Source organism: Protopterus annectens, chromosome 5.part0 (assembly GCF_019279795.1).
Source record: "Protopterus annectens isolate FY-2018-M chromosome 5.part0, PAN1.0, whole genome shotgun sequence".
Taxonomy (NCBI): Eukaryota; Metazoa; Chordata; order Ceratodontiformes; family Protopteridae; genus Protopterus; species Protopterus annectens.
This window is the reverse complement of record NC_056735.1, coordinates 773,641,800-773,669,291: the sequence shown is the minus strand read 5'-3', so window position 1 is coordinate 773,669,291 and position 27,492 is coordinate 773,641,800. Positions and strand designations below refer to the sequence as shown.

The window sequence follows — 27,492 nt, the reverse complement described above, 5'->3', positions numbered from 1 at the left end:
ATTTATTGATGACCAAAAAAAGCTTTACAGAGAATTGGGAAACAAGGTAAAAGGAATTGAAAGACCACCAAAACAAGAAGAAATACATACATTTTGGAGAAGTATTTATGAAGATCCTGTGGAACATAACAAAATGCTAAATGGATAGAATAAGTAAAAGGAAGAATAAGAAGTTTAAAGGTACAGAATATGAAATGGGATGAAGTAACAGCTAGAGAAATTGAAATAAAATTAAGAAAAGCCTCTAATTGGAAAACCCTAGGCTGAGATGCAGTACCTAGCTTCTGGTTTAAAAGTATTAACATCTTTGCACAAAGATTTAGCTATAAGTAAGAACTATTTATATGTGCACCCTGAACAGATACCAACCTGGATAACAGGAAAAACAATGCTCCTACTTAAGAGTGAACCTGCAAGCTACCCTAAAAACTATAGACCAATAACTTGCCTTCTGACGATGTATAAACTATACACTGGAATTGATGCCAACAGTTTATAGTCATTTAGAAGAAAACTCAATTATGGCAGTAGAACAAAAGGGCAATAAAAGAAAGTCATATGGAACAAAGGATCATTTGTTGTTAAAGAAAGTCATAGTGGAGAACTGTAAAAAGGGGAAGAATCTAAGTATGGCTTGGATTGACTGTAAAAAAGCAGATGATAGTATCCGACATTCATGGATAAAAGAGTGTGTAAAAATGTATAAGATCCACCCTGCACTGATAGAATACATTATAGTGACCATGAGACAGTGGCAGACCACTTTGCAATTAAGTCATGATAAAGGACAAATTATTATTCGAGGGATAAAAATTCAAAGGGGGATATTCCAGGGTGACTCTCTGTCACTGTTGCTGTTCTGCCTTGCCCTTAACCAATTAAGCTGTCTACTTAACAGTTTAGGCCATGGCTATAATCTGGTTTATAGAAAACAACAAAGTGTAAAGACTTCTCATCTTCTCTTTGTCAATGATTTTAAACTGTATAGCTCATCACATGAGGAACTGAAAGCACAACTGCAAGTTGTCAAAACTTTTTCAGATTATATAAGAATGTCATTTGGTCTTGGTAAATGTGCAAAAGCAACCTTTAAAGCAGGAAAACTGCAAAAACCAAGAAAACATCAGTTTGGGACAAGAATGTGATGTAAAAGAACTTGAGCAAGAGGGAGTGTATAAATATTTGGGAAGTGATGAAGGATCAACAATAAAATATAAACAAATGAGAACAAAACTTAGTAAGGAATACTTTAGAAGAATTAAATTAATCTTGAGAACAACATTGACATCTAGGAATAAAATTCAAGCTATAAACCAGTTTGCTCTTCCTGTCCTAACTTACAGTTTTGGAGTGATTGACTGGCCCCAAAAGGTGTTGGGTAGATTAGACAGGAAAACAAGAAGGATGCTTCATGCTCATCAGATGATTTATAAAAATCAGTGCATAACAAGATTATATATTCCCTGTTCTGAAGGAGAGATGGGCCTCCTTGAAATTGATTACATGTATAGATCTGCAATCATGGGACTGCACACATATCTGTTGACCTCACAAGACCCAAATGTATTGAAAGTTTTGAAACAGGAGGAGATTAAACCTAAAATGACTTCTCTGATTAGTCTAGCAGAAGCATACCGGTGTCAAGCAGGAATGGAAATCAAACCAGAAGTATATAAAAATCAGGTAGCAACTGAATGTGCCAAAGAACAAAAGAAAAAATATAAGGTGAAGGACCAGATAAGAAGGCAAGAAATGTGGAAAATGCATAAATATATTTGCAAGTATAGAAAACTTCTGGAAGAACCTTATGTTGATCAGGATCAAATGCAGGAATGGTTAAGGAGAGGCGAATTTAAAACAAGACATGAAAGGTTAATATTGGCAGCCCAAGATAGTGGGCTACTTATACGCTGGTTTACAAAGTCCATTGAGCATGTGGAAGAAGCAGACAAATGTGGGTTTTGTAAAACAGAAATGGAAACAATTGCACACCTCATTGCTGGTTGTGACATACTAATGGCAGAAGGGCTATATACTGAAAGGCATAATAATGAGACTGTTGCACTGAGGATTGTGCAGACATTATTGTATTAAAGTGGCTGAAAAACACTGGCGGCATGAGCCACAAAGTGTCATAGAAAATGATGAAACCTACATCACATGGGATCACCCATTACCAACAGTTCAAAAGATAGATGCTAGAAAACCAGATATGGTGGTCCATGAAAAGAAGGCAAAAGTAGCATTGATCATTAAAATTGCCACACTCAGTGACTACAGTGTCTTACGTACAGAGAGACACAAAGTCATACAATATCAGGATTTTCAGGCAGAAACGAGAGCTATATGGAAGAAAGATACCCAGACAGTTCCAATAGTAGTAGGAGCAATGGGTCTTATAAAAAAATCTTCAGTCATATTTAGATATGTTACCAATACATGTAACCCCGTACGAATTGTAGAAAGGGTCATTACTGGGCACATTGCAGGTGCTGCAGAGAGCATTTTTGGCTGACATCAAAGATTGCAACAATACTAATTTCATGAACTTTAATTGTACTTTGACTTGGGTCCATTCCCGTCATGGTATGAGTAACCCAAAAGACTTGGAGAAATTATAAAAGGCTATACAATGCCCTCTTCATTATGTGCCTGACCAGGCAGATGAAAAATTTGGACCATCCTCAGAGGTTTCTCTCAAAATAGAATACATGGTGTAGATAACATGTCCTATGCTGACTGCCTCAAAGCCATATCCTTGTGCAGACTGCTGAGGGGCTATCTATGCCTGACATACATAGACTCTGATCCAGCCCTTATGAACCTGTTCACAGCTGTAAAACAAATAGCAGCATAAACACCCAATCTTGTGACCTGCAATAAAAACTTGTCTGTAACATAAATAAGCCATGTTGGAAGGTAAGCATGTGTTTCAGAGACTATCCTTTCTCTGGAACAGACTTCTCATCCGTGTGAAGTAGAGTTCCTCCCTGCACTTATTCAAATGCAGCTTGGGTCAGTGGATTAAAAATTTCAAATTTTCACCTGGTCAGCCACCTATGTTCCTAGTACAAAGAGGAAACGTGTAAATGTTGAACCATTCATACCCAAGTTATACCCCCTATAAAATGAGTGGTGTCATAACCTGTCAAATATAATTGGGAGGCTTGGCTAGGCTTAAAAAGGCCCTTTAGGGTAATTTCCATAGTAGTCACTTGTGAATCTATGAACCTATTAGACCAACCAAAAATTAGGTATGCCTTATCAATCCAAAAAATCTTTGTCTGATCAGGTATGGAAGGCCATTGCTACTGCCTATCTTATCCCTACCCTGGCATATATCTCAGCAATCTATACAAACCTATAGACAACATATTTCACAAACTTTGTGCAATCCTACAACAGACCTGTAAAGTTTGCTACCAGAATTCCTAACAGAGCACCACAGTATAGCTCCAAAATGACTAAACCTCAACTTTCCTCCACAAACTACAAACCTGACCCTCCCTCAGTAGTGTCCTGCACTGGTATATCCCTTCTTGTACTCTGTTCATCTGAAAAATGTCCAGCAAATGTGACTTCCTCACACAGCTCTCATGGGGGCTCACTACATGCTTACCAAGTCACTGAACAGTGGATCTCCCTCACAACCTTCCTCCACTAATTAAATGCACCAAAAACCTTTAAACAGTATCCAGATTCCATCCTTTTTGCAAATGAAAATGTCACTACTCTGAAGCACCTGATTAGCTCCTCCCCTTCCTTTCACGTCTCCCCTCACAATAGCATACTGCTACCACCAACTATAGAAATTTTACTGCTATAACCTGACTGATTAACTTCTCCCTCCAGTTCCACCTATGGAGATTCACTTCTAAACTATCATGCAAATGTTCCCTTAATATATCACTGACCTTCACAAGGTCCCTGTCTACTACTTATCCAAACACATATCTCTCTGACCACCACATTCGCTTCCCCAGGCCCCTGCATTTCTTCTGCTATATATTCTTCATTAACTTGTCATTCAAACATTTTTATTTCTCTCTTGTCTCTCACTGACGTTTTCTCTATCCCTGTCTAAGGTCTCCTTTCCACTACACAATGATATATCGCTCAATCTTTCTTGATTCTTTCGCACTTATGTCAGCCCAGCCTGGGAACCCAGTAGTCATTACCCCCTCACTACATGAATGCCTAATTTCAATGCTATCTTTGTATAAAAAGTTCCTTGAAAAGTATGCATATTAAACAGTGCAACCACCAAAACTCTCTTGGTATTAATTTTTATGAAAGATTAACTTTAATGTATGCGTTTTGCACAATGTAATTAATTCATTGCTTAAGTCATGATATGTATCCATTATAACCTTATAAATATTTTGCTTTAGTACATATTTTGCACATTGCCATAATAGCTTTGTGCATGTAACCATGAAGCTTGTTTCTTCAAGCCTCTGCTGAAAATAGATTTTAGTTCCCAGTCAGAGTTTCCCAGTAAACAATATAAATAAATGTAATGTATAAATTTTGTTCATCCTCAGAAAGAAATCCACTGAGACCAAGATGTTTACATACAGCTCCACAGTGATGCCAAGGGTTCTACTTCCACATCTTTTGAATTCCAAACGGGAAAGGAGACTTGCATCTTGCCTTGCCCAGCAGGAACTTATGGAAGACAGGACTGTGGCCCAGGATCACCTGATCAAGCAGTTTCTTAAGGGTTCCTCATGTCTCTGTCTCTTTCTGTGGGGAATTCTTCTCCTTGGGAATTGAATGTTATGACTACTTTTCTTGTCTCTGTTTTAAGTCTATACATTTGGTGGTTCTGAAGTTTGCCTATTGGAAATCAGTTCTGTCGATGACCATCATCTCTGCGTGGAATATATTGGAGCTACAGCTCCTCATTTGTAAAGATACAAATCTAGTCTTTTGCAAAGCTTGAGTGTCCTTTAGGATCAACATTCTTTTTCTTGAAAATGCTGATAGAATTGTTCTTAAATTTCAGTTCATCTCTCCATTTCTTTCTGTAGGCAACAGCCAACTTAGATTTTGTTTGAAGCAAGTACATGAGTTCTAGAAAATGGACAAACTGTTCATTGCGTTTGCTCAAGGCATGGAGGGTCTGAAAGTTAATAAGCAAATGCTTTCCAAGTAGATAAATAACTGCATGTCTTCTATTAAATTCATAGGTAAGAACTAGGCAATCTCTCTACAGACACTTTCAAGCCTAGCCAAAAGCCCTGTACAGAAGTTCCCTCTAACCACAAAGAGGGCAAGACAAGATAGGCCAGGGTGGAATTTGAGGCATCTCAGCCAATTATTTACTTTGAAGGTGGCAAGGCACTGCTCTTATTGATGTAATAAAAGTGTGTTACAAAGGCGAGGGATACATTGGGATATGAATCTATCACTCCAATGTGTCCTGTTTATCTGTTGATGCAGATTTAGTTCTTTTAACCAAGTATTTAATGTAACATTATAGAATGGGCTTACTGTACATCAGTACCCTGATTGGAGAATGAGCATTCTCCAGCAGGGTATTAATGTACAAGTAATGCCCGGTGAAAAACATGTCTGCCACTTCACAGCAGCATATCAAGCACCATGTAGCTCGGACTGAGAAAACAGAACAGCCACCATTATTTTACGCTCACTAAACAGCGCTTCTGCAGTTTAGTGAGTGTAAAATAAAATAAAAGTTAAAAAAAAAAAGTGTGTGTATGTGTTTGTGGGGTAAAATGTATGCATGTGTGAGAGAGAGATCGGTTGAGCTACTATTTTACATTCACTAAGCAGCGCTTTTGCTGTTTAGCAAGTGTAAAATGTACATGTATGCCTGTATGAGTATGAGAGAGATCGGTTAAGCCACTATTTTACACTGGCTAAGCAATGTTTCTGCTATTTAGTGAGTGTAAAATAAAAAGTGTGTGTGTGTGTGTGTGTGTGTGTGTGTGTGTGTGTGTGTGTGTGTGTGTGTGTGTGTGTGTGTGTGTGTGTGTGTGTGTGTGTGTGTGTGTGTGTGTGTGTGTGTGATAGTGTATGCATCTATGAAAGTAGAGAGAGAGAGAGAGAGGAGAGAGTGTGTGTGTCTGTGTGTTCTCTGTATGTGGTTGTGAGAGATGTGTGTGTGGTGTGTGGTGTGTGTGTGTGTGTGTGTGTGTGTGTGTGTGTGTGTGTGTGTGTGTGTGTGTGTGTGTGTGTGTGTGTGTGTGTGTGAGAAAGAGAATGGGCTCTGTGTGAAATTGTGTTTTACTTGCTTATTATTTTTAAGCACTATATTACTTTTTATATATTTCTGATGTAAAATGCTTCCTCCAGCACTAACAACATATACTACAGCAAGTTTGAAACATTAATCGGAGGAACTATTTTACATTAAAAATATATAAAAAATAATATAGTCCTTAAAAATAAATAAGCAAGTAAAACACAACAATTTTACAGAGAGTCCATTCTCTAAGCACAGTAATGCCCTCCAGGGTGTGTGTTACTGTGTAATTATTGCCCTTCATAATAGTTCCCTTAAGCTCCTTATTAGTTTGCTTAAGTGTGCTCTTAAGGTAGGTAGAATGAGATCTCTTATGTGCATTAACATTTTCTATCTCTTGTTATATAATTATTTATATAAGTATTCCACCACAGGTATTTGTTTTTAAATGTCTCATTATGTTTAGTGTGGAAAAGGACTGCCTTATCAATACAAGTATTTAATTGGAGCAGAAGTCAGAGGCATAGATAGCAGATTTAGCAATGAGATCCTTCTGAGGAGGAAGATTATAACAGAATTTATTTAAGTCATCAAATAACTGAAGAAGGTTTGCTTTTGAGAAGTCCCTAAACACATAACTATTTACAGGTAAGTACCACCAGTTTTAAATGAAATGGTCACTAAATTATGGTCTAATTTAATAGGCATAATGATAGATACGGAGATGTGCATGAAGTGGCCCCTAGTAGGGTGACTAACTGTTTGTGAAAGAAAGTTAGTATTTATAATGCCAGAGACATGCTGGGCATGACGACCATTGGTAGTGTAGGTCTTCCATTTTATTGATGGATATTTAAAGTCCCCCAGTAGAAAAATCTTGGATTTAATGTGAATTTTAGCTAATACACTAAGATAGCTGTCATGCTTAGAAGGAGGCAAAGAAGGTGCTGTATAACTAGCTATCAAATGGTAATTAGTCTTGTTTATTTTGATTTGTACATCTAGGAGTTCAAATCGGTTGTCCAAATGAATCTGAAATAAGGCATTGATATCCTTGACAAATACTGATACTCCCCAATAATTACCAGTAGGTCTGATGATGTAATAGGCATTATACCCAGGAACAGAGGGGAATGCTCTGAAACCATATTTCTATAACTACATATATATATATATATATATATATATATATATATTGCTATCAAATGACTTACTATTCTTTGGAAATGGTATGGTCAGCAGCTACTGTACCAGGGTCATGGCTCTTTTCATTGCCTGTTTCAAAATTGACTTCATTGTGGACATTTATGCCATAACAAGTTGGCCACAGTTTCACATCTTCACCAAGCATTACTTTCATGGTGACTCAAGGAGCTGGAGACCCTCTGACACTTCAGTGTTGCAGGATTCAGCATTCTATGTTTTTCTCCTTTTGTCCCTTGTCTGGTTCCAGCTTCCACAGATGTTTTTTATGTTGCTTTGGAATAATTGAACGGCAGCAAAGAAGGACTTCAGATATCAGATATAACATATATGTCTCACCTTATCATTTGATTTGTAAGGGACTCCTCCTTGATGAGTTACCTTTCGTATATCCCCATGGATCTTAACCTCTTCATCCAGTGGTTGCTGCTGGTGTTTCTGTAAAATGGGCAAGCATATGTTTATTTTTCTGTGTTACACATTGTGCTTCTGTAGTGGATGGAGTAGCTGTCAGGAATAAGAGCTAGTTGTCCCAATCTAAACTGATGCATAACATCATGGCATTCACTGGTAAGGAGGCATCAGTTCCTTCAAGCTCAAGAGCTGATGAGAAGAAATGCTAAGCTGAATGGAGCTAGTGAAAAGTGTCAGTTGTATACACTTTGAGGAGGACTTTGCCACAAATCATCTGATGTGGTATTTTTGTAATCTGAAAGTTTTGTCATAGTATCATTTTAATTACTGGACATCCAGTATTTGTGTGTCAATATGGAGGTATGCTACTCAGAGTTCCTAACATTGCAGTAGAGACTTGCCTGTAAAAGTAGAAAAGTCTGATTTTATCCTGACAGTATCAACTCTTTTTGTAGTGCTAACTCTGTGTCACTGCCATTTGTGACTCTGGTAGATGTGGGTTTTTAATGAGTATCAGAGGAATGGCCATCTCATAGCACCCTGTTTGTGTTAATGTGAGAGTTTTTTGTCAGTTTGCTACTATACCACTAGCCTTTCTGTGTCCCACAGATGGCATTTCCAGTATAGGTCTTACCATGTTATGGGGATGTTGACCAGCCCCCTAATACCATCTGCTGTATGCTGACATAGGTTCAAAACTTGTTTTATCAGTCTTCTGGCATAGTGGCCATCAAGAATCTAGATTTTCGTTTTTTGTGTATGAATTTCCCATCTCTTCATTTTGAAACTGAGTAGTGGACTGTCTAATGCTTGTAAATTTTATTTTCAAAGTATAGGAAGGCATTCTGTGATGTATTGGTGTATTATTTAATACTTTTAATGCTGAAGTGTAATAAAAGATGACTTTTCTTGGTGTTTGCACCACTTGTTGTTTGCTCTAGGCACACATTCAGACAGGAGGCAATAAATAAGCCAACCTTAAGAGTCTAAAAAAGGAAAGGAAGAAGTCTTCAGAGTCGAGTGCCGCAAAAAGGCTTTATTTACAATAACACACGTTGAGCGCTTTCATCCACAGGTAATAGGACTTCTTCAGAACAATATAAGTTGCAACAGGCTGAATTTTATACCTGTGGGTGGCAGCTTCAAATAATTAATGACATCATCACCTAATTAACTATTCAACCTCTCCCTATCACAAACAAGTATCAACTTTTAAAACCTTTTAAAACTAGACAACATAAACAAACATTTTCATTTAAAATAATGTGTTGGCAGTTCACAATTGATAACATAATGTAACTATAAAACCTCTCTAAAGCAAATTACTTTGTCTTTCAACTGTGTAAGCATTGTGAACAGAAGAAATGTTTTCAGACCATTGGTGACTGTCTCATTCAAAATAGTAAGATGCCTTCAATGTAAGTAAGCTAGAAATGGAAACAAAGTCGCTGAGTCCTGGAGGTTGAGTGGCATTGGTTTTAAGTTGCTACTTCAATTCTAGGAACTCGAGGTAGTCATCCACAGGACCACCTCATTCCCCTAGTTGTGCCTGGTCAATAACACTGAATTTAAATATATGTCCTGGGTTTCCTTTGACATGTTTGGCCAAGGCATTATGTTCATCCCCCTTTCTAATGTCATATTGATGCCCTCAGACTCTCTGCCTGAAGGTTCTCTTAGTTTTCCCAGTGTAGAATGCAAAGCAATCAGAGCAGAGAGCTAAATAAACCACTCCCCTAATGTTGCACATAAGTCTATTTTGGAAATAAATTTTTCCAAAACCGGGCACTGCGACAAAGGACCCTTCCATCATGAACCTACAATAATTGCAGCTCCCACATCTAGCCATCTTCCCCGTTTGTTTAGTGAAATTTGATCTTTCCAATAACACCTTAAAGCAAGCGGCTTTTTATAGACCACCCTGGGTTTTGGTCCTACTAACTCATGGTGTTCACTATCAACAGTAAAAATAGACCAGCTTCTTTATACTTGTTCTTTCAGGCCGTTAAATTGGTTGGTGAAGAGCAGTACCAACCCACACTCAAAGCCCCCCAATACACCCACATCTCTACTTTCTCCATTTCCAACCATGAGATTGGTCCCTTGCCCCTTCCCTAGAAGTGGAAAAAATTGTCCCAGTGTACTTTTCCTGGTTACCTCTCTGAAAATGTTATTCAAAAACCCATCTGGGTATCCTCTTCTTTGGAACATAGATTTCAAGGTAGACATTTCTACTTGAAAATCATCGTCCTTGGACACCATCCTGGCAATCCTGACACACTGTCCTTTGACTACTGATTTCTTCTGGTGTGTAGGATGCATGCTGTTAAAATGTAAATAACAGTTGGAATAGCTTGGGCTTTCGGTAAATGTTAGAGTCATCCTTTCTTCAAAACATTCTTTTTAAGGGTAATGTCAAGGAAATACACTGTGTGTCCCCCCTGCACATCCATAGTGAAAGTAAGAAAATTGGTGGTAGAATGTAAGTAGTCAAAGAATTTGTGCAGTTTTGACTCGGTGTCAACCCAAAATAGGATCATGTCGCCCAAAAAGCGGCCATAAAATATCCAGCAATCTTTAAATCCAGAATTAAGCACATAGGTATTTTCCCATTGTGACAAGACTGTATTGGCAGAAATGGGGGTACAGGCTGCCCCCACGTCCACACCCATCTTCTGTCTGAAAATCTGCCCCTCAAATATTAAATAATTATTGATTAATACTATGTCCATGAAGTTTCTGAGAATGTCTGCCCTATTGTTTCCTAAATTTGTGTTTGTTCTAAGATATTCATGAAACCATTCTAATCCAGTCTTGTGAGGTATAACTGAGAAAAGGTCCTGGACGCCTATAGTTACAAATGTCAGTTCTCCCCGATATAAATCATCGGTGACCTAGTTAAAACATCCACAAGACTTTAAGTAATACTGGGTTCACATCCAGTACCCTTTTGTTTCTTATAAATTCTCTAAAGTTGAATTTGCATAGTTTTTCAAACATAAGCACTGTGGGGTGAAGTGGTGGATTGAATGTGCTGGGTGTCTTCAAAAGGATGGTTTCGTTAGTACTTCTAGTATCATTGTTCTTAAAAAAGAAAGCTAGGTTAATTCTCCTAACAAACAGTTTGAGTTGTAGCAAAACTTACTCAATTTTGATGTTTGATGAGGGTACGAATGTCAGGCCACTTTCAGATAAGTTGGCCCAGGTTGCGTTCACCTCCAAACCACTGTAATTAAAAATTCTAAAGTCACCAAGGTCGTTCGTGATGATCAAATTAGTATGTAGTTCCATCGCCTGTTCTGATTCCCCCTTCTCAGTCCATTTGACCATACTCCACCCCTCTGTGTCCCCCTCCCCCGATGGTATGTTGATGTATACCCCCCTGTTCCACTGTCATCTTTTGATTCATATTGTTCTGCTCCCTGTCCCTCAGTCTCTGAGAGCGTCTCAGTGGGGGGGTCCCTAAAGGGCTGTCTTGTTGACTAAAGCTGATGTTCTGTTCATCAAATTGTACATTAACGTTGTTGAATACTGTTTGACTATTGACCATGTTAGAATTTCTGTTCCCTGTAATAGGGGGTGGTGGGTATGCAGTCCCCTTTTGGTACTCTAAACAGTCCCTTTCAAGTTTCATTTTTTTTTTTACTTTTAAGCATGCCAACATCAATTTCAGTTTCCCTCAAAATAGCCTGTCTACTTTCAAAAGCAAGTCACTTTTGATATTTTCATTAACAGTCTCAGTATTACACAAGACACTATTCATTTGTCTTTCAGAGTCTCTCAGTAGCACTTCCAAAAGTTCACAGCCATGCCTGTTGAAAAGTGCGAAAAGTTCTTTATGTAAAGCAGAGTCTTTAATCAAACCTGTGGGATATTTCCATAGACTGAGACCTTTGGGAACCCTTTCCAAGCGTAAACACTCCCTCAGGTAGCTCGCCTCGAGTTGTAACTTCCTGTTTTTGAAAACCAAGTCGCTGAAGGTTTTAAATTGTTGTTCAAGGCAAATTTGTTCATCCCTAGCGTATTGCACTGGCCCAGACCGCAAAAAGTCTCTCTGTAACTATTGTTTAATCTTTAAGGACACATTCAGGCAGGAGGCAATAAATAAGCCAACCTTAAGTGTCTGTATGCTACCAAAAAAGCGACATTTCGCTCCATTCTACAAATGTTTTGCATAGCAAGTCATTCTGACTTTCTTGACAGAATCTCATGTGTAGTACCTATTCAGCATTCTGCAGCTGTATGATTGCTTTTGTATTGCAGTTCCTAACAGTATGCTTAAATCATGTAATTACAGTGATTGCTTCTGGGTTGTCATTCCAAACATCAGGGTTAAATGATGCAATCCTTTTTTTTTGCCATAGAGGTAGCAGAGATAGAGACAGAAGGTCCTTGGTGAGGGGATGCCTTGTCAATGACAACATAGACATCATTATTGAAATATCCATCCCTTTTGTTAATTCTTCCATCAAGGCTTGGAAGTGTGGCTATTTGTAGTAACAGATGGAACTGACAAAGCTAAGATGAATATGTGTAAAGCTGATAGACATAAAACATTAGAAAGCAAATAACTATATAGAAACAAAGAGTGTTAACAGATGATGAATTTCATTTAGTATTTATAAAACTGAAAATGTGTAATGTGAAATGAAGGATATGAACATTAAAAAAGTCACCTTTATTGCAAACAGCTTAAGAGTGTTTGACATTTGTGACAGAGAACTTATGGCTAGAAGAATGTTTTAGAGAAAAGGTGTTGCTGGTGACCTCACTGCTTGCTGGTGTAGCTGAAAGAGTTAAGGTACTCGGTAGCATTCGCTGTAGGAACACACAATGTCTTTTTACCCCACAAAAAAATGTTCATTAGTTTTGAGTGAGTACACTGATTTGTTCATTTTATGTTGCTTAGGGCCTCCATGGGAAAACAAAACAGAGAAAGCATTCTTCAGAGGAAGGGATAGTCGTGAAGAACGTCTTTACTTGGTCCAACTTTCTAAGAAATACTCAGAGTTGCTGGATGCAGGCATAACAGGATATTTCTTCTTCAGAGAAAAGGAGAAGGAGCTTGGAAAGGCAACACTTGTTGGATTCTTTGATTTCTTCAAGGTGAGGTTTGAATTTTAGCTGTTCGCTGTCATGTATATGAAATAAGTTCTTTACTGAACTTTTTTTCCTTAACAGATGGTCATGATAAGTTAAAAGGCAGGTTAATCTTAATAGCAAAAGTCCTGGGTGAACATTTAGCAACAGCATTTACAATGATCACAGCAAAGATATTAAGAATATTGCCAATTTTAATATTTAATAATGCATGTCCTTGTTGAAGACGTTCATCATTTAAGAGAGAAGGAATGTCAGAGGCTAACTAATTTGCATTACAGTTCATAAGTAAAACAGGAGTATACTGAACTTAAGATGACCATAGAAATCATCCATTTTTGTTTTATCTTTATTACAGAACACAGAGTCTCCAGTCACTATGGGTGGCCCAAGCCAAGCTAGAGAGAGTAACAAAGTAATACTTTAACAAGTGGAAGCAGCACAACAGTTCGAAATATAAAAGGGTACATTCATTATTGGTGGGAAGTGATAGTAATGCAAGATTTACCTGTTTTTATCTGTCAACCAGATTACTGCACTTTGGAAAACTTGTCCATGGAGAGCAGAGCATATGGGTTTCAGCAGCTGTATAGGCAGGTTAAAGCATAAGTAGTACAGCAGAACTACAGAAAGCCTCAGTTAAGAAGGTCAGAAGGTGATAAAACCTTTGTAAACAGGACAGGAACCTCAGAGAGATGTGAGATGCTCCAGACTGACTGACATCCTTCATGGAAAAGTAGCAAATTGAAATGGTTTATAATTTGTTATCCATGGCTAAGTAATTCAGTTTACTAATGAGAAAAAGTAGATCCTGGCTTCATTATGTTGAGGAAATGTAACTACAAAATAGCACCGCTTATGTAGTAGACTAGAGAGATATCACAGGGCGTTACAGGTCTGCATGACTTGAAGTCAGTGTGTGTGTCGCCTGTTATTCTTTGTAGTGTACATCTACTGTAGTTGCTAAAAGGTTATTAAACATTGGCTAAATTATATTAGAGAATGAACGACCTGTACATCACCACTCAGGTTGGAGAACTAATGTTCTCTAGCAGGGTGTTAATGTGCAGCTAATGTCCGCCATTATTTTACGTACACTAATCAGTGCTTTTTTTGTTTAGCAAGTGTAAAATTAAAACCAACAGATACTGAAAAAATAGAAAAGTGCACTTCTTTGTGTCTGCATGCGTGATTGTAAGCAAGCTTGTGTGCATTAAAGCAGAAGTTAGTGAGTGAGAGGGAATGAGAGACAGAGAGAGAGAGAGAGAGAGATAGCAGTGGCTGCAACAGTCAGCATATTCTCCTTTAAAATTAAGAGGTGTGAAGCTTTTAATGGCTGGCATTATTAACTGAGTTTAGTCATGTATGTTTTTAAATGTACCCTGTTTCTGAATCTGTGTATGTGAGTGAGAGAGAGAATGCATTAAATACTTGCCAAAATTATATTTTGGATATAAAATAATTCAACAATAACGGTTGCATATACTACAGCAAGTTTGAAACATCAGGTGGAGGAGCTATTTTAGGTCAAAATATTAAAAAATATATATCCATCCATAACCCCTTTTTCCAATTTTTGCACATGTGTTTAGGGTGTCACTTCAACAGTGACAATCATCTAGAGCCAACGTTTAAACCATCAGGTGGCTATCCCTGCAGCAGTAGTTCTTCCACACCACACACTCGCATGCACACTCATACCTATGGCCAATTTAGAGAGTCCAATTCACCTACTATATGTCTTTGGAATATCGGTGAAAACGTGAGCACCCAGAGGAAACCCATGCGAACACAAGGAGGATGTGTAGACTCTTCAGAGAAGTCGCCAAATCATCCTCCCAAATGCAACAGCAAAATATCTGGTTTTAGTAATTTAAAAAAAAATACAAAACAATTCAGCAGGGAGTTCATTCTCTAACAGCAATCCTGCCCTCCAGAGTGTGTGTTATTGTGTAAGTAACATCCTTCCAGGTGTATAGAAGCTCCTGGGCATGTGTTTTTTTACACAAATAACACACACCCTGTTGGTAATTATTGTTTGTGTAAAATATTTATCTTGTTCTAGTACCACTATATTTAGATATCCATATACAAAGAAGTAGTTAAAATAAGTAGGAAACAAGGTGCATAGCGAAACATCAACAAAACAGCCACTGGAATTCGTTTTGGCAGACAGGATTGTATATTGTTGACAGCAATTAAAATTATAACAACAGGGGGGTTTGCAGGCAGTCCCCCCAATACCGTATCTCTAAATATACTGACTCTGACATTGGGTTAAGGACAAACACCCTTACCTTCACTACCCTGTGTTGTTTAGAATGGATATTCTGACAAAACAAGAAATCAATATAAATAAATAAAGGAAAAAAGAAGCAACCAAGCTCCCATTTTAAGAAAATCCTAACAGCATGTCTCTGTCCAAAAATTATGACAGTATGAACGAGACAGGCAAGATAAAATAGCTGGGGATTGCGAATATTTACTTAAATGCTGAACAGGCAGGTGTGAATTTTAAGAGAGATAGAGAAAACATGTGTCATAGCCTTGTTGCGTCTTTTCCCGGTTAGGGTTCGCCACAGCGGAACTCCGGTCTGCTAATGATCGGTAGTTGATTTTTACATGCCGAGTTACTAGCCCTGACGCACAACCTTCAACAAAGGTACACCCATTCACGCATATCTCCACGCAGAAGAGGCTCTAGCTGAGAGTCGAACTGGACAGCGTCTTACTGTGAGGGGACAATGCTACCGCAACACCACTACTACTGATAATATATGGAATGGCAAGTGAGCCACTACCCAGGAAAAGCAGGAAGATGTGTAAAAGGTAAGGGATCCAAATTTTAATACGAGAAAAAGCATAACTGGTTTTGAAGATCTGGTGGCAGAGGAAGAAAAAATAAAACCGATTGTTAGAGGAAAAATGCATAAAGATGAACATGCTGAGAAAGAGTGAATCCAGTGGAGGGAACTGTAATGTTGGCAAAAAGAGTTTTAAAGCGTACCTAGTTTCAGCAAAGAAAAATATTGTGGCAGTATCATATAAGGGAGTAATACATGAATTTGAGGGAAAACACACAATCATTTAAGATATTGCGAGGAAGCTTACAGCTAATTGACAACAACAGTATAGATTAGCATCTTTATGCTTTACTTGTTACAGCATGTACTAGAAAGATGTCTATATTACCAAATTAAAAGGCATACTTTCAGTTGCTCCTAGGTCTTGCAGCAAGCAGCTGCTGCCATTTCGTGCATTTCTAGTTTGTGTAGTGCATATCTGACTCAATTTATTTTATTTATATGTTAACTGGGAAACCCAATAGGCACAATTAATTGATTTCTTGCAGGAACTGACATAAACCATGGCTGAGTTTGTGACTTGCTCAGAGTCACACATTATACAAATGGAGACAGAGGTAATCAAACCCGTGATTAGGGGATGGAGCTTGTCAGCAGGTTTTAGTCTTGATAGGCAGTGATCATCTGCCAGACTGATGCAACTTTTTTTGCAGTGTCTGTGATATTGATCACTGTTGCAGTGGCCATAGTTATATGGGTTATATCCTGCCAAGGATATAACAGCCAGACAGCTTCCAAAGCTTCAGGACACCTTCCATATGTCTAAACTGTCAGTCAGCTTGAGATGAACTGACTAAAAAGACAGGCTTGCATGCAAGCCATTCAGAGCTTTCCTGCCTCTGAAGCGAGTGCTGCTGTACAGGGTTCAGAGGATCGACGGACAGCCTATGCTGTTCCATTGCTGGGCAGGTAGGTTCCCTTTGGGGGAAAACCTTCTACTTTTAAAAAATGTTGTTTTATTTTACTTTCCTGTTTAGGAAAGTTATTTTTAATAACCAATAACAAAAACGAACAAACATAACCAATGTAATAAAAAAAAAAGTCACTCGCTGAAGATTTAAGCAACTTTTAACTTTAATGTATCAGAGTCAATTAAGTTATTATTCAAAATGCATTTATATAATAAGCAGCAACCAATCATTTTCAAAAACAGTTGCAACTTGACAATTTAAAGAAACACTGCCCTGCAATCTATACAAAAATAAATACAATTATGAAACCATTTATAATTGTTGTAAAACATTATCAAATACATTCATTGATCCATTTTCTAAAATATTTCCTAAAATTTATTCATAAAGTTCTATAATTCAGTTCCTTTTTGCTCTAAGATTTAAAATGCTATAAATAGAAAAATAATCATTAATACTTAATTTCTCAGTGACATTCAGCCTCAATTGCCAGATCATTTCCGTATATTCCAACAAACTCTCACCATCACCCCCCTTTCCACCTTTCACCACCTTCTTGATAACAAAAAACAAAAACTTCCTGTAGTCTTTACACTTAACTGGATGTTTATATATGGCATTTGAAACCTTTTTCTTTTGCAGATTATATAAATGATAAATGCTCATAATTATGATCCCTGAATCTTATTGTTTTTTTCCACACAGAATAGAGAACATGAGATACATGTAGACAAATATACAATAAATGTTGAATTAAAATTACAACAACCAGGGCAAGATATGGTCCTATTGTATTCCATTACAGAAGTATATGGCCCATCATTAATGTATTTGGAATATTTGGACATGCCATATTTCTGCATCATTGATTTCTATTTTCCACTAGTGGGGGCAATAGGACCTTGAAACGAACCTTTTATGTTCTTATCTCTACTTTAAGCAGTTTGTAGGGCATTGCCCAATGTAACATTCATGACTTAGGTGAAAAACAATTCCCAAGCCTTCTTCAAAACACTCACCAACTGCGGGGCATCCCCGTTAAAGGGAATAACCATAGCATCCTTTTTCATTTCACTCCTACTATGCTCATATAATATCTCATCCCCCACCTTGTGGTCAACATGTTCTACCCTCAAAATGTAAGTGTATCTAATATGCTTACCCACCAAAATGTCCTTTTTTATTTCACTTAACCTAAGGGAGTAGCCCCTTTCTTGGAACATATCTATCAATTTTCCCATTTCATCCACATTCTATGCGGATTTTGAGGTCCCCCCCCCCCCAGTGGGCAAGGGAGAGTAACTGTTGTCGGTCCTGAGAGAAGGGACAGGGAAGGCTTCCATGTTTAGTCAGAATGTTATGCCGATCCCTGAGGAAATTGCTGCTGTTGCCATTAGCAACACTGCTGACCCTATTTTTCCTGTCAAAAAGAAATCTCTACTCCTCCTCAAATTGCCTTAGACAGGAGTAGTCGACTTGTGTGTCTCAAGGTTTAATTTAGCCTATTGATGCTTTTTGTAAGGTGAATTCTGGTAAAAGAAAAAAGAAACCTATTTTCCTGAAGAGATTCTTTTGAATTTGGACAGCAAGATGAAGTAACAGATACAGGATTTTTTCTTCAGTGTTCTGATTCAGACTCAGAGTAGAGCTTAGTTTCTGATTCTCCCAGTGGGGTGTTCTCTTTGCCTGAGACTGTTTCCAGACTGTGCCAGTGTTTTCAGTTGGAAAAGACTGGATTCTCAGTCCCTCAGAAAATACTATGAACTGTCACAGAAGGAATCTCCAGAAACTTTGCCCTTTCCCCCAGTTCTGTCAACTCTGGTGGATGTGTGCCACTGCCTGCAGTTTTCCTGACAGTCAGCGTGCTGTCCATAAAAAGGCAACTAGAATGTATAAAGTTCTTCAGTCTTTTAAGTTTTTATACACTGTTCCCAACCCCGACCCAGCAGCTGTAGCTTTAGTTAATCCTACTGCTGTTAAACATTTGGTTAATTCCAAACCTACTCTTTCGGACAAGAATGAGAAGATTATTGATAAGTATGGGGAAAAACGTATATGCTTATGCAACTTTGATTTTCATAATTTTGAAATGTCAGGCTCATATGTTAATGTTTATTCTGAATGTGAAAGTATCAGGAATGTTTTGTCAGCAGGTTCTTCTTTTGAGGAAAAATCTGCTTTAAATAATTTATTTTCTTCAGTTGTACAAGTCAGAAGTCATTGTTTACAGCGTGTGTATTTATAATTCATTGGATAATTATTCCAGGGCTATGGCTACTGGAACTGTTTTGAGGAAGTTTTCCTGGCTGCATTCTCAGAACCTCCTAAATGATGTGAAAAAGGGATTTTAAATTCTCTTTTAGATAAAGATTTAAAGCCAGATTCATAAAGATTACCACAAAGTATACAGTATGTGTAGACTTAGTGTAACATTTCTAAGTGACTAGACAGTGCAAGCATTGTGGTAGGGCTGTTCTTGAATTCAGAAAGTGTACACAAAATGCATACACATTATACATTTTGTGGTAACCTGTATGAATCTGGCCATTTGTTTTTGGCTTCTATTCTGCTTATAAGCATAGAAAACACATCACTTCAAAATGAAAAGTTTGTGAAAGACTTGGCTGCTTAGATGTATCGCTCCCTACGTTTGACAATCATATTGCAACTGTGGTTAGGAAATCCTTTTCTGCTTTGCATGCGTCATAACAAATGGTATTTCATCTATATCAAAATAAGTCCGTAACTAATTGTACTCTGCATTAATTACACCCACTATTGAATACAGTGCCTCCTTTGGGATGCACCAAGCAATTAGAAATACCCCAAAAGTTTGTAAATAAAATGGTTAGGGGCCTAAAACATCTGAACTACTAAGAAAGGCTTAAGTTTTATCCCTTTACTTAGTCTTGTATAGAGTCATTAGGGGTTATCCATTCCTTGTTTATAGGATCGTATGGGATCCAGTAGTCTAAAGACTCTTACCTTGATAAGTCAAACAACCCAGCTAACACTACAGCAGGAGATCTAAATCTACTCCAGCAAATAAATAAGACAAATAGGAGGGAAAGATTTGTCATGCAAAAGATAACTGATCATATTACAATGTACTTTAAAGAGATAAATACAAATATTAATTCACAAATGACATGTAGATTAATATATACACGTCATTGGTAAAACAAGCTAAACATTGAAGCTAAAAGTTTTTACTTCGAAGAGCTAATAAAGCAAATGGTAATTCCATGATGGTGTGTCATTGTGTTTAATTGTGGAGTGAACGGGATAAAAAGCATCATTTCAGTGGCCAAAATGGGAGTTTTTACTAATTTGTATGGTGTTACAGTTCTTCATGTAAATTAATTCTCCAAGAACTAGCTGGATAGTTTCTGTTTTGCTGTTTATAACATTTTACTGACCGCAGGAAGACATAGCCTGAGGATCTGTATAACTGTGAGAAGTGACCAGTAATAAAAAAAATATAGAGTCACTGTCCAGCCTAGGGTGTGTAGGCTGCATGTGAAACATTCATTTTTGAAGCAATGTTAGACTTGTGTAGGAATAAAGTAGTAGGACCTTCGTGATCTGTGATTGTGAAACAAGCAGACATGAAAATACTGAAAGGTGGTGATGGGTTTCATAGCACCAGACAACTTCTATGTGATGTTAAAATAAACAAATTCAATAAATAAATCTAAATAAATATAATAACTCTGGAATGAGGTTAACTACATTGAAGGGTGGCATTTTCCTTTCTCTCTCTTTTCAGTTAAGATTCAAAACAGATCGTCTGTCAAAGAAACCTTTACATTTGAAGGTCCTCTCCTGTTTTCCATATTTACAAAAATTCTAATTATCAATACTGCATTATTTACTTATGACTGGCTAATTCTAAGAAGTGTATCTTCAGTCACATCTGTTAAATACAGCTTGTAGGGCCCATTTTTGCCACTCAGTAGTAGGTGCATTAACAAAATGCCCAGTAAAATTAACAAAGCAAAATCTATTGTACACTTCTGAAGAGTAGCCAAGATCCTTCCATTACTGGCCACTGATATCTTAACTGATACTTTGAGAAGAATAGGGTCAGTAGTTCAAGTACCTCTTAAATTGTCTGTACCCTACACTGTCATTCAGATACCAATTTACCAACATCATTACAGAAGCCTCCTCAAAATTAAAAACGTGACAGATGGACAAAACCACTCATACCTTTAATATAGAACAAGTACCTCTGAAATATTTTACTTCCACAAATGTGTTGTCAATTTTTACCTGAGTGAGTGTGAGTTATCACTAATAGACTTTGTAAATGTCTTACATTTTCATCAGCCAGAGTGCTGCGGTGCACATTTAATTTCCATTGCTAAAGACCTACACGCAAATCTTACAGCCACACAAATGCACTGCACAGTAACCTGCAGATGCTTGTAGCTGGACCTTCTTACAAATGGTTAACCTCTTTTCCACTGAATTACATGCTAAGGTTCCAGCAAAATAAGGCCACAGTCCTAATGACACCAGTAGTCAGTATTACAATTGCAACAGGGAAAAAATCCTTCTGTGCATGCATTGTCCTAGCTAAGCACATAAATGTCACAGTATGTCAGCTTTTTGGAAATACTTAACCTTCACACATTTTTCTAAGAAGCCCCCCTACATACAAGCTGTGCAAGCAACAACATAAAGAATGCTGAGAAGCACACCTTGTGTGACATGACTTTGAGGCTAGAGTGTCTGGTTTTATTTTCTTGAATCTTTCAAAACGTATATATGTAGATCTTTACAAAAGTATGCATATGTAAATGGCAGCATTTTTCTACAACAAAACTTTAAACATGATTGTTCTGTTAGTCATAGTGTACCTAACTTAGTACCGGTATGCTGTGTGAATTGTGCAAATCTAAGTCTGCATCTCTGCCTGTGGCGTAGGTTGCAGGTAACATGCTGATTTTAACCCAGCCAGCCTGCCTGTGTAACAAATGTGTGAATAAATAAAGGATATGAGAATGGGGGAGCAGCTGTTTTGATACAGTCATCCGGCATCAGCACATGACAATTAGTGTAGATGGCCTTTCAGTCTTGGATAGCTAGGTTGAACATTTTTTTTGTTTTCCTGGCTTCTGTGACTTCTTTTTGCTGCACAAGCCTTAGTGGAAAGGTATTGTAAGATTTACTTGTTTAGTACAAAACTCCAGAGTCTTATACAGTTGTTTTACTTGAATATTCAAAGTCCAAATTTTGGATTTTCCAACAATGACTAAAACCAGCATGACTGACAAAAGCAAATGTATGAGCTTTAGAATAGAAGAAAAATGTAAAAAGCCTTTTTAGTACGTATGCAGCTGTATGTTTTATTGCAGACTATTTAATGTCTTCTAAAGGAAGCCAGTCCTCTCATTTTCAGTATCTGCCAGAGAAGAAAGGTTTTGTTAAGTACAGTATATTTTCTAATGTGTAATTTTGGAGGGGTGTTTCATCAAACACAATCACACTGATGACAAAAGATCAATAATACACATCTTTGAAAGACAATTTACTGAAACTGAAGTCTAACCAAGATCACAGTTGAAAACATCATTCCAGTCAACACTCCACAGCTCAGCACATGCATACACAAAGTATTTTCTGTTGAGGGTGGCCTCTGTCATTCTGCATTGATTGAGGATGCATCTGCTGATAGTTATGATAATTTCCAAGATTGCTCCAGTGTGGCAGAAAGAGACATTTCCCCCACCGCAGCAGTCGTCATTCCGGTATACTCTGGCAGTTCCAACAGCCAATAATGTGTAAGCCACCACAGCAACAAAAGTACAGTTTTTTTTCCATTGTTTCTCCTGGCCTAAACTAGCACAGAATCCCAGAACAGTCTCTGTATAATTCCTTCAGTTTTAGCCTGCAGTGAAATGTGCAGGGAATGGTAACAAGCCACTTTATTTATAGTAACATGAATATCCTCTTACTTTCTTTGTTTCTGTTTGTTTTTCTGCTGGTTTGAACTGCTCCAGCAAAACAGAACTGTATTTCCTATAACCCCCCATACTGCTTTAAAAAAGATTGCAGACTCAGTTATGCATAGCAGAAGGTAACCCGTCACATGACCAGAAACTGAAGTTTCAATCTTTTGAATGCCCCACAAACCAGATTTGACAAATCATTTTGTTTGATCATAAAGGGATTTGAAAAATGTCAGTTTGAAGACAGCATATCAGAAACACAGCTGACATTTGCATTACTTAAACATCTAACTACTGTTTTGAAATTGTTTAGAATTATGGTCAGACAGCAGTAATGTGTTGGCGTTTGTGTAAGTTATGTACATTTGCTTGGGTCTGGAGTTCAAGGTTAACAAAGGCAGTATTGACCATCTGTTGAACAAAATTTCATAAAAAGCTATCATCTTAGTTATCTTGAATTAAGTATGGCAAATATGGTTCATCTTGGTTTTATATGAATGTGGACAGTTGAAGCTTAAATAAATAGCTAGCAGTAAGTGCATTCCTTTCTCTTTACTGCAGTACAAATATCAAGTGAACGTGGATGGTACTGTGGCAGCTTATCGGTTTCCATACCTCATGTTGGGTGACAGTTTGGTACTGAAGCAGGACTCTTCTTATTATGAACATTTTTACCAGATGCTGAAACCATGGAAGCACTACATTCCAGTGGAAAGAAACCTTGCTGACCTCATTGAAAAGATTAAGTGGGCAAAGGTATATGTCTTCCATGTTTTTTTCCCTTCTTTCTTTTGTGGAGTAAATATTTATATCATGCTGTTGTGCCTCATAAAATGTTTCCTGAAACCCTTGCTGTCATTTGCTGTACTATCTGCATCATAGTTTGTTCTTTCACCTAATTTACTTAGTTTCGTACTTCAGAGATGTGATCATACCTCTTAGGTGTGCCTTATTATGAGAATCATTCCTCATTTTGTGTTGAAAAAAATCCCTGTTTTATACTTTGGAGGTATGGAGTGTGACACCCCACCACTGGACCGGTAATCAAGGAGCCTCAATCCTCACCACTGGCACAAGTGGGGGATGTACATTGGGAGGATGACCAGTAAATACACAGTATTTCCAGATGCAGCTCTCTGGATTAAGTGCTATTTCCCTTAAGAGCACACAGAGACCACAGTCAAGTCCAGGGCTGGTTTCCTACTCTTCCTCCAGATCCCCAGTAAGACTCCTCACTGGCAGAGCTATACAGTTGAGATCTCAGCTGAGTGACCAAACCAAGATCTCCAGCACTCTGTCTGTCCAACCAGTGCTTCATGTCCCTGCCCAAGTAGCTGACACACACACACACACTGTTTGAGGTTTGATTTACACAAACACACACCTGGGAAAGGCTGGCATGGGTTTACTAACTTTGACCCCTTTGGCTCAGACTCTAAAGTAGTTATCAGTGCCACCAGTCACTCCTTATCAACTGCTTTAAGGCCCTTAACAAAGGGTGTCCAGTCTTACTGTGTAATGTTAGTATCAGTACAAATGGTAGTTTGACCAAGAGCAAACCTATTAGGAGTGGCCTAAACAGTGTCGCCAAGTAAATATGCAAGTACTCTCAGAACTTAAATATCTCTAGACAGATCATCCACAATGAAAGGTTTAAGTATATTTAATAATAAATGTTAAAAGAACAAGAAAATACTCAGTATATATTTACAGTGACAGCACAGTTCAAAGTCGCAGGAAATATTTAAAACAACAATGAAGGACAGTCTCAAATAAATAAAGAAAAATATCCAAACTAAGTGTTGCTATATTTCTGACTATATCTAAGAAAATTATACTATTCCCTAGTTAACGTACTTAAGAGCAAGGCAGATGTGTGATTCATAGGTTGGTACTAGGCTATTGACCCAAGGGCATATAAAAGCCTAGCCATAACAATTCCCTGGATATTTCTTCCCACAGTATTTACTTCCCTGGACCCCTGTCTAGCAGGGCGATTGACGTGATCCCTGGGGTGAATTTCCTATCTCCCATCCAGGCATCAAAGTTCCTTTTGAAGAGGACCAAGGAGGCGCTCTGTTTGACATGTATGGGCAGTCTATTCCAGAGTATGCGGAGTCTCTGGGTTAGGAACCTATCTCTCCAGTATGTTTTGTTCATTGTGGTGACGAGATTTAGATCCCTGAAGCATGTGACTCAGAGGGATTAGGATTTCTTTAAGTGGAGCATGTCCAACAGCTCAGGGTTTGACATGGTCTTGTATGTTAAGCAGAGATCGCCTCAGAGTAGACGATATGCCACAGAGTGTAGCTAGAGTTTTTTTAGCATAGGGCATCTGTTTTAGGCCTTGTGATTCTTTTAGTGAGGTATTTCTGCGGCCTTTCCAGCTGCTGCAGATGTCTTGTGAGGTACATACCAAACAGGGCGTTGTACTCTATAATGGGTGTAATGAGTTATGAGTACAGTGGGACAATTACCTCCTTTTTTCTGGATGAAAAGCCCTTGGGGATGAGGTGTGCCACATGGAAGGATTTCCTGACTGTTGTGGTTATCGAAGGTGAGACCACTGTCCACCTGTGTCCCTAAGTCTCTCATCACACTTTCGGTGTTTAGTGTACTGCCACCTACGTGGTAATTTATGGGTACATGTTTTTTCCCAAAGGGGATAACTATACATTTCTTGGCATTAAGCTTGAGCCCATGGCTCTGGAACCAAGCATCTGTTTCTGTAAGGCCCTTTTGTAGAATATCCACATCATTTGGGGATTCAGTAATGGCTCCCAGTTTGCAGTCATCTGTGAACTTTGTTAACCAGAGTCCCTTAGTGTTGGCCTGTACTTCATGGAAGTAGATGCCAAACAAGAGCGATCCCAGGACTGAACCCTGAGGTACTCTACTTGTCACTTGTGTAGAGTTGGATTTGGAGTTGGCTACTTTTATAGTCTGGGTTCTGTCAGTAAGCCAGTTGGCAACCCATTGAGTGATGTAGGGATTTATGCCCAGCTTAATAAGTTTATCTATGATTCCATAGTGGGGCTGGTGTTGAAGGCCTTGGCGAAGTCCAGCTAGGCTGTGTGGACCACCTTACCCTCGTCCACAGCTCTGGAGACTGATTCGAAGAAGTACACAGTCCGGGATGTCATCTGGTCCCATGGATGCTGTATTCTTAGCTTTAGAGAGTGCGGTTTCTACCTGGGTGGCCGTGATCACCAGAATTTTACAATCTTTTGGTATTGAGATGGGCCATTTAGGGGGTGAGAGGGGGGTAAAGTTGGCACTAAATCGATCTGCCAGGATATTGGCAATATCCTTGGGATCAGTATATTTAATGCCATTCTGTTGTAGCTCAGAGCAGATCTGAGCATTGCCATTTAGATTCTTGACATAACTATAGAATGCCTTGTGGTTGCCTTTGAAATCTTTGGCAATTTTATTTTCGTAACTAGCTTTTATGAGGGATCTCAGCTTCTTACTGAGGCTGGTAAGGGAGTTTTTTTGCATCCTGGGATTTTCCTCTTAGCTGCAACAGTTTCTTCCTTCTGTTGTATAGTTTGTTTATGGCAGGGGACCACCAGATTGGCTTCCTTTTTTTGGGGGAACACATCTTGGTTCTATTTGGGATGGTACGATTCATGCACGAGTTGATGAATCTTCTAGCTGATGTTGTCAGGTCAAAGACAGAAGTGCAGAATGCTCTCTCTCTCTCTCTCTCTCTCTCTCTCTCTATCAGAGATTTCTTAAATTAATATCTCAAATATTACTGCTGGGATAGCTTGCAGAATTATATAATGTATTGTCATCTGACTCTATCACAGGTAAACACTGATGGAAGCTGGTAAGCATTTAGCATCTTCCTGTAAAAATACGTAAATAAGGGCTTTTTCTCAGATCTGTGGCAAAAACTGGAAGTCATAAAACAGTAAAACACTTCCAAGACAATACAGAAAGTTCCCTAGTTTTAGACATTGTATCTCCTTGCTGCCATAAAGTCATTTGATTTCAGCTGTTTTTCTGAAGTTAACCTCCTGTGTTCCAGTTTCCACTGTTAAAATATATACAGTTAAACAGTGACAATAGTGCATGCACATTTGTGTTTTTTTCCAGGTTACACTGTGGTTACATTTTTAAGTTCTGTACTTTACAAACCCTTTTCAATACACATCTGTACAAACAAGTTTGATATACACATAACACAGTTCTAATACAGCTATAATACAAGCATCTTACATGAAGCATGTTGACATTACAGATGACATATAACCATTTACAAAATTCCAGACTGTTGTCCTGGCATTATCTCTCTTTGTCACATTTCTATATAAATTATGTTGATATTCACAAATGACATATAATTGTTTACAAAATTCCAGCTAGCTGGACTGGCAGCATCTCCTTTCGTGACATGGAGAATTAGGAGCACAGCCACAAATGTGATCATTGCCTTAACTGGTGAAATGCCAGCTGTCCTTAACTTTTGTCTGTTGTCAGTTACCCCACATTCAAGCATTCTTTATATTTGCTGGAGGACTTCATCATACTGGCTTGCTACCTTTCCTTATTTGAAAGCATTTTTGTAAAAAAATTACCTGATAAGTATGCAATTTAAGTATGTTATATTACAGGCAGAAAACCATTAGTATGTACTTTTCATATTTCAGTGTTACTGTTCCATACAGCGTATATGCCAGCCATCTTAATGTTTTGCACTGGGTTTAACTAGCATAGCTGCTTAGGCAGTACTGTCAGATTGGGGCTTGTGGCTTACCCATGGCATATCAGTTCATCCTGCACCCTGTGTTTTATAAGTAATGCTATTCCAGACATTTCACCTG

At 38.1% G+C, this 27,492-nt stretch overlaps 1 protein-coding gene across 1 annotated transcript in view; it reads left to right on the top strand.

Annotated features, from left to right (window-relative positions):
• The window catches only part of POGLUT3 (protein O-glucosyltransferase 3), a 573,319-nt gene that overhangs the window by 349,572 nt on the left and 196,255 nt on the right, over nt 1-27,492 (top strand). Inside the window, exons 5-6 of the mRNA XM_044072624.1 lie at nt 12,738-12,934; nt 23,222-23,416. Of these exons, the coding sequence (XP_043928559.1) occupies nt 12,738-12,934; nt 23,222-23,416 (392 nt within the window). The remainder of the gene's footprint in view (nt 1-12,737; nt 12,935-23,221; nt 23,417-27,492) is intronic.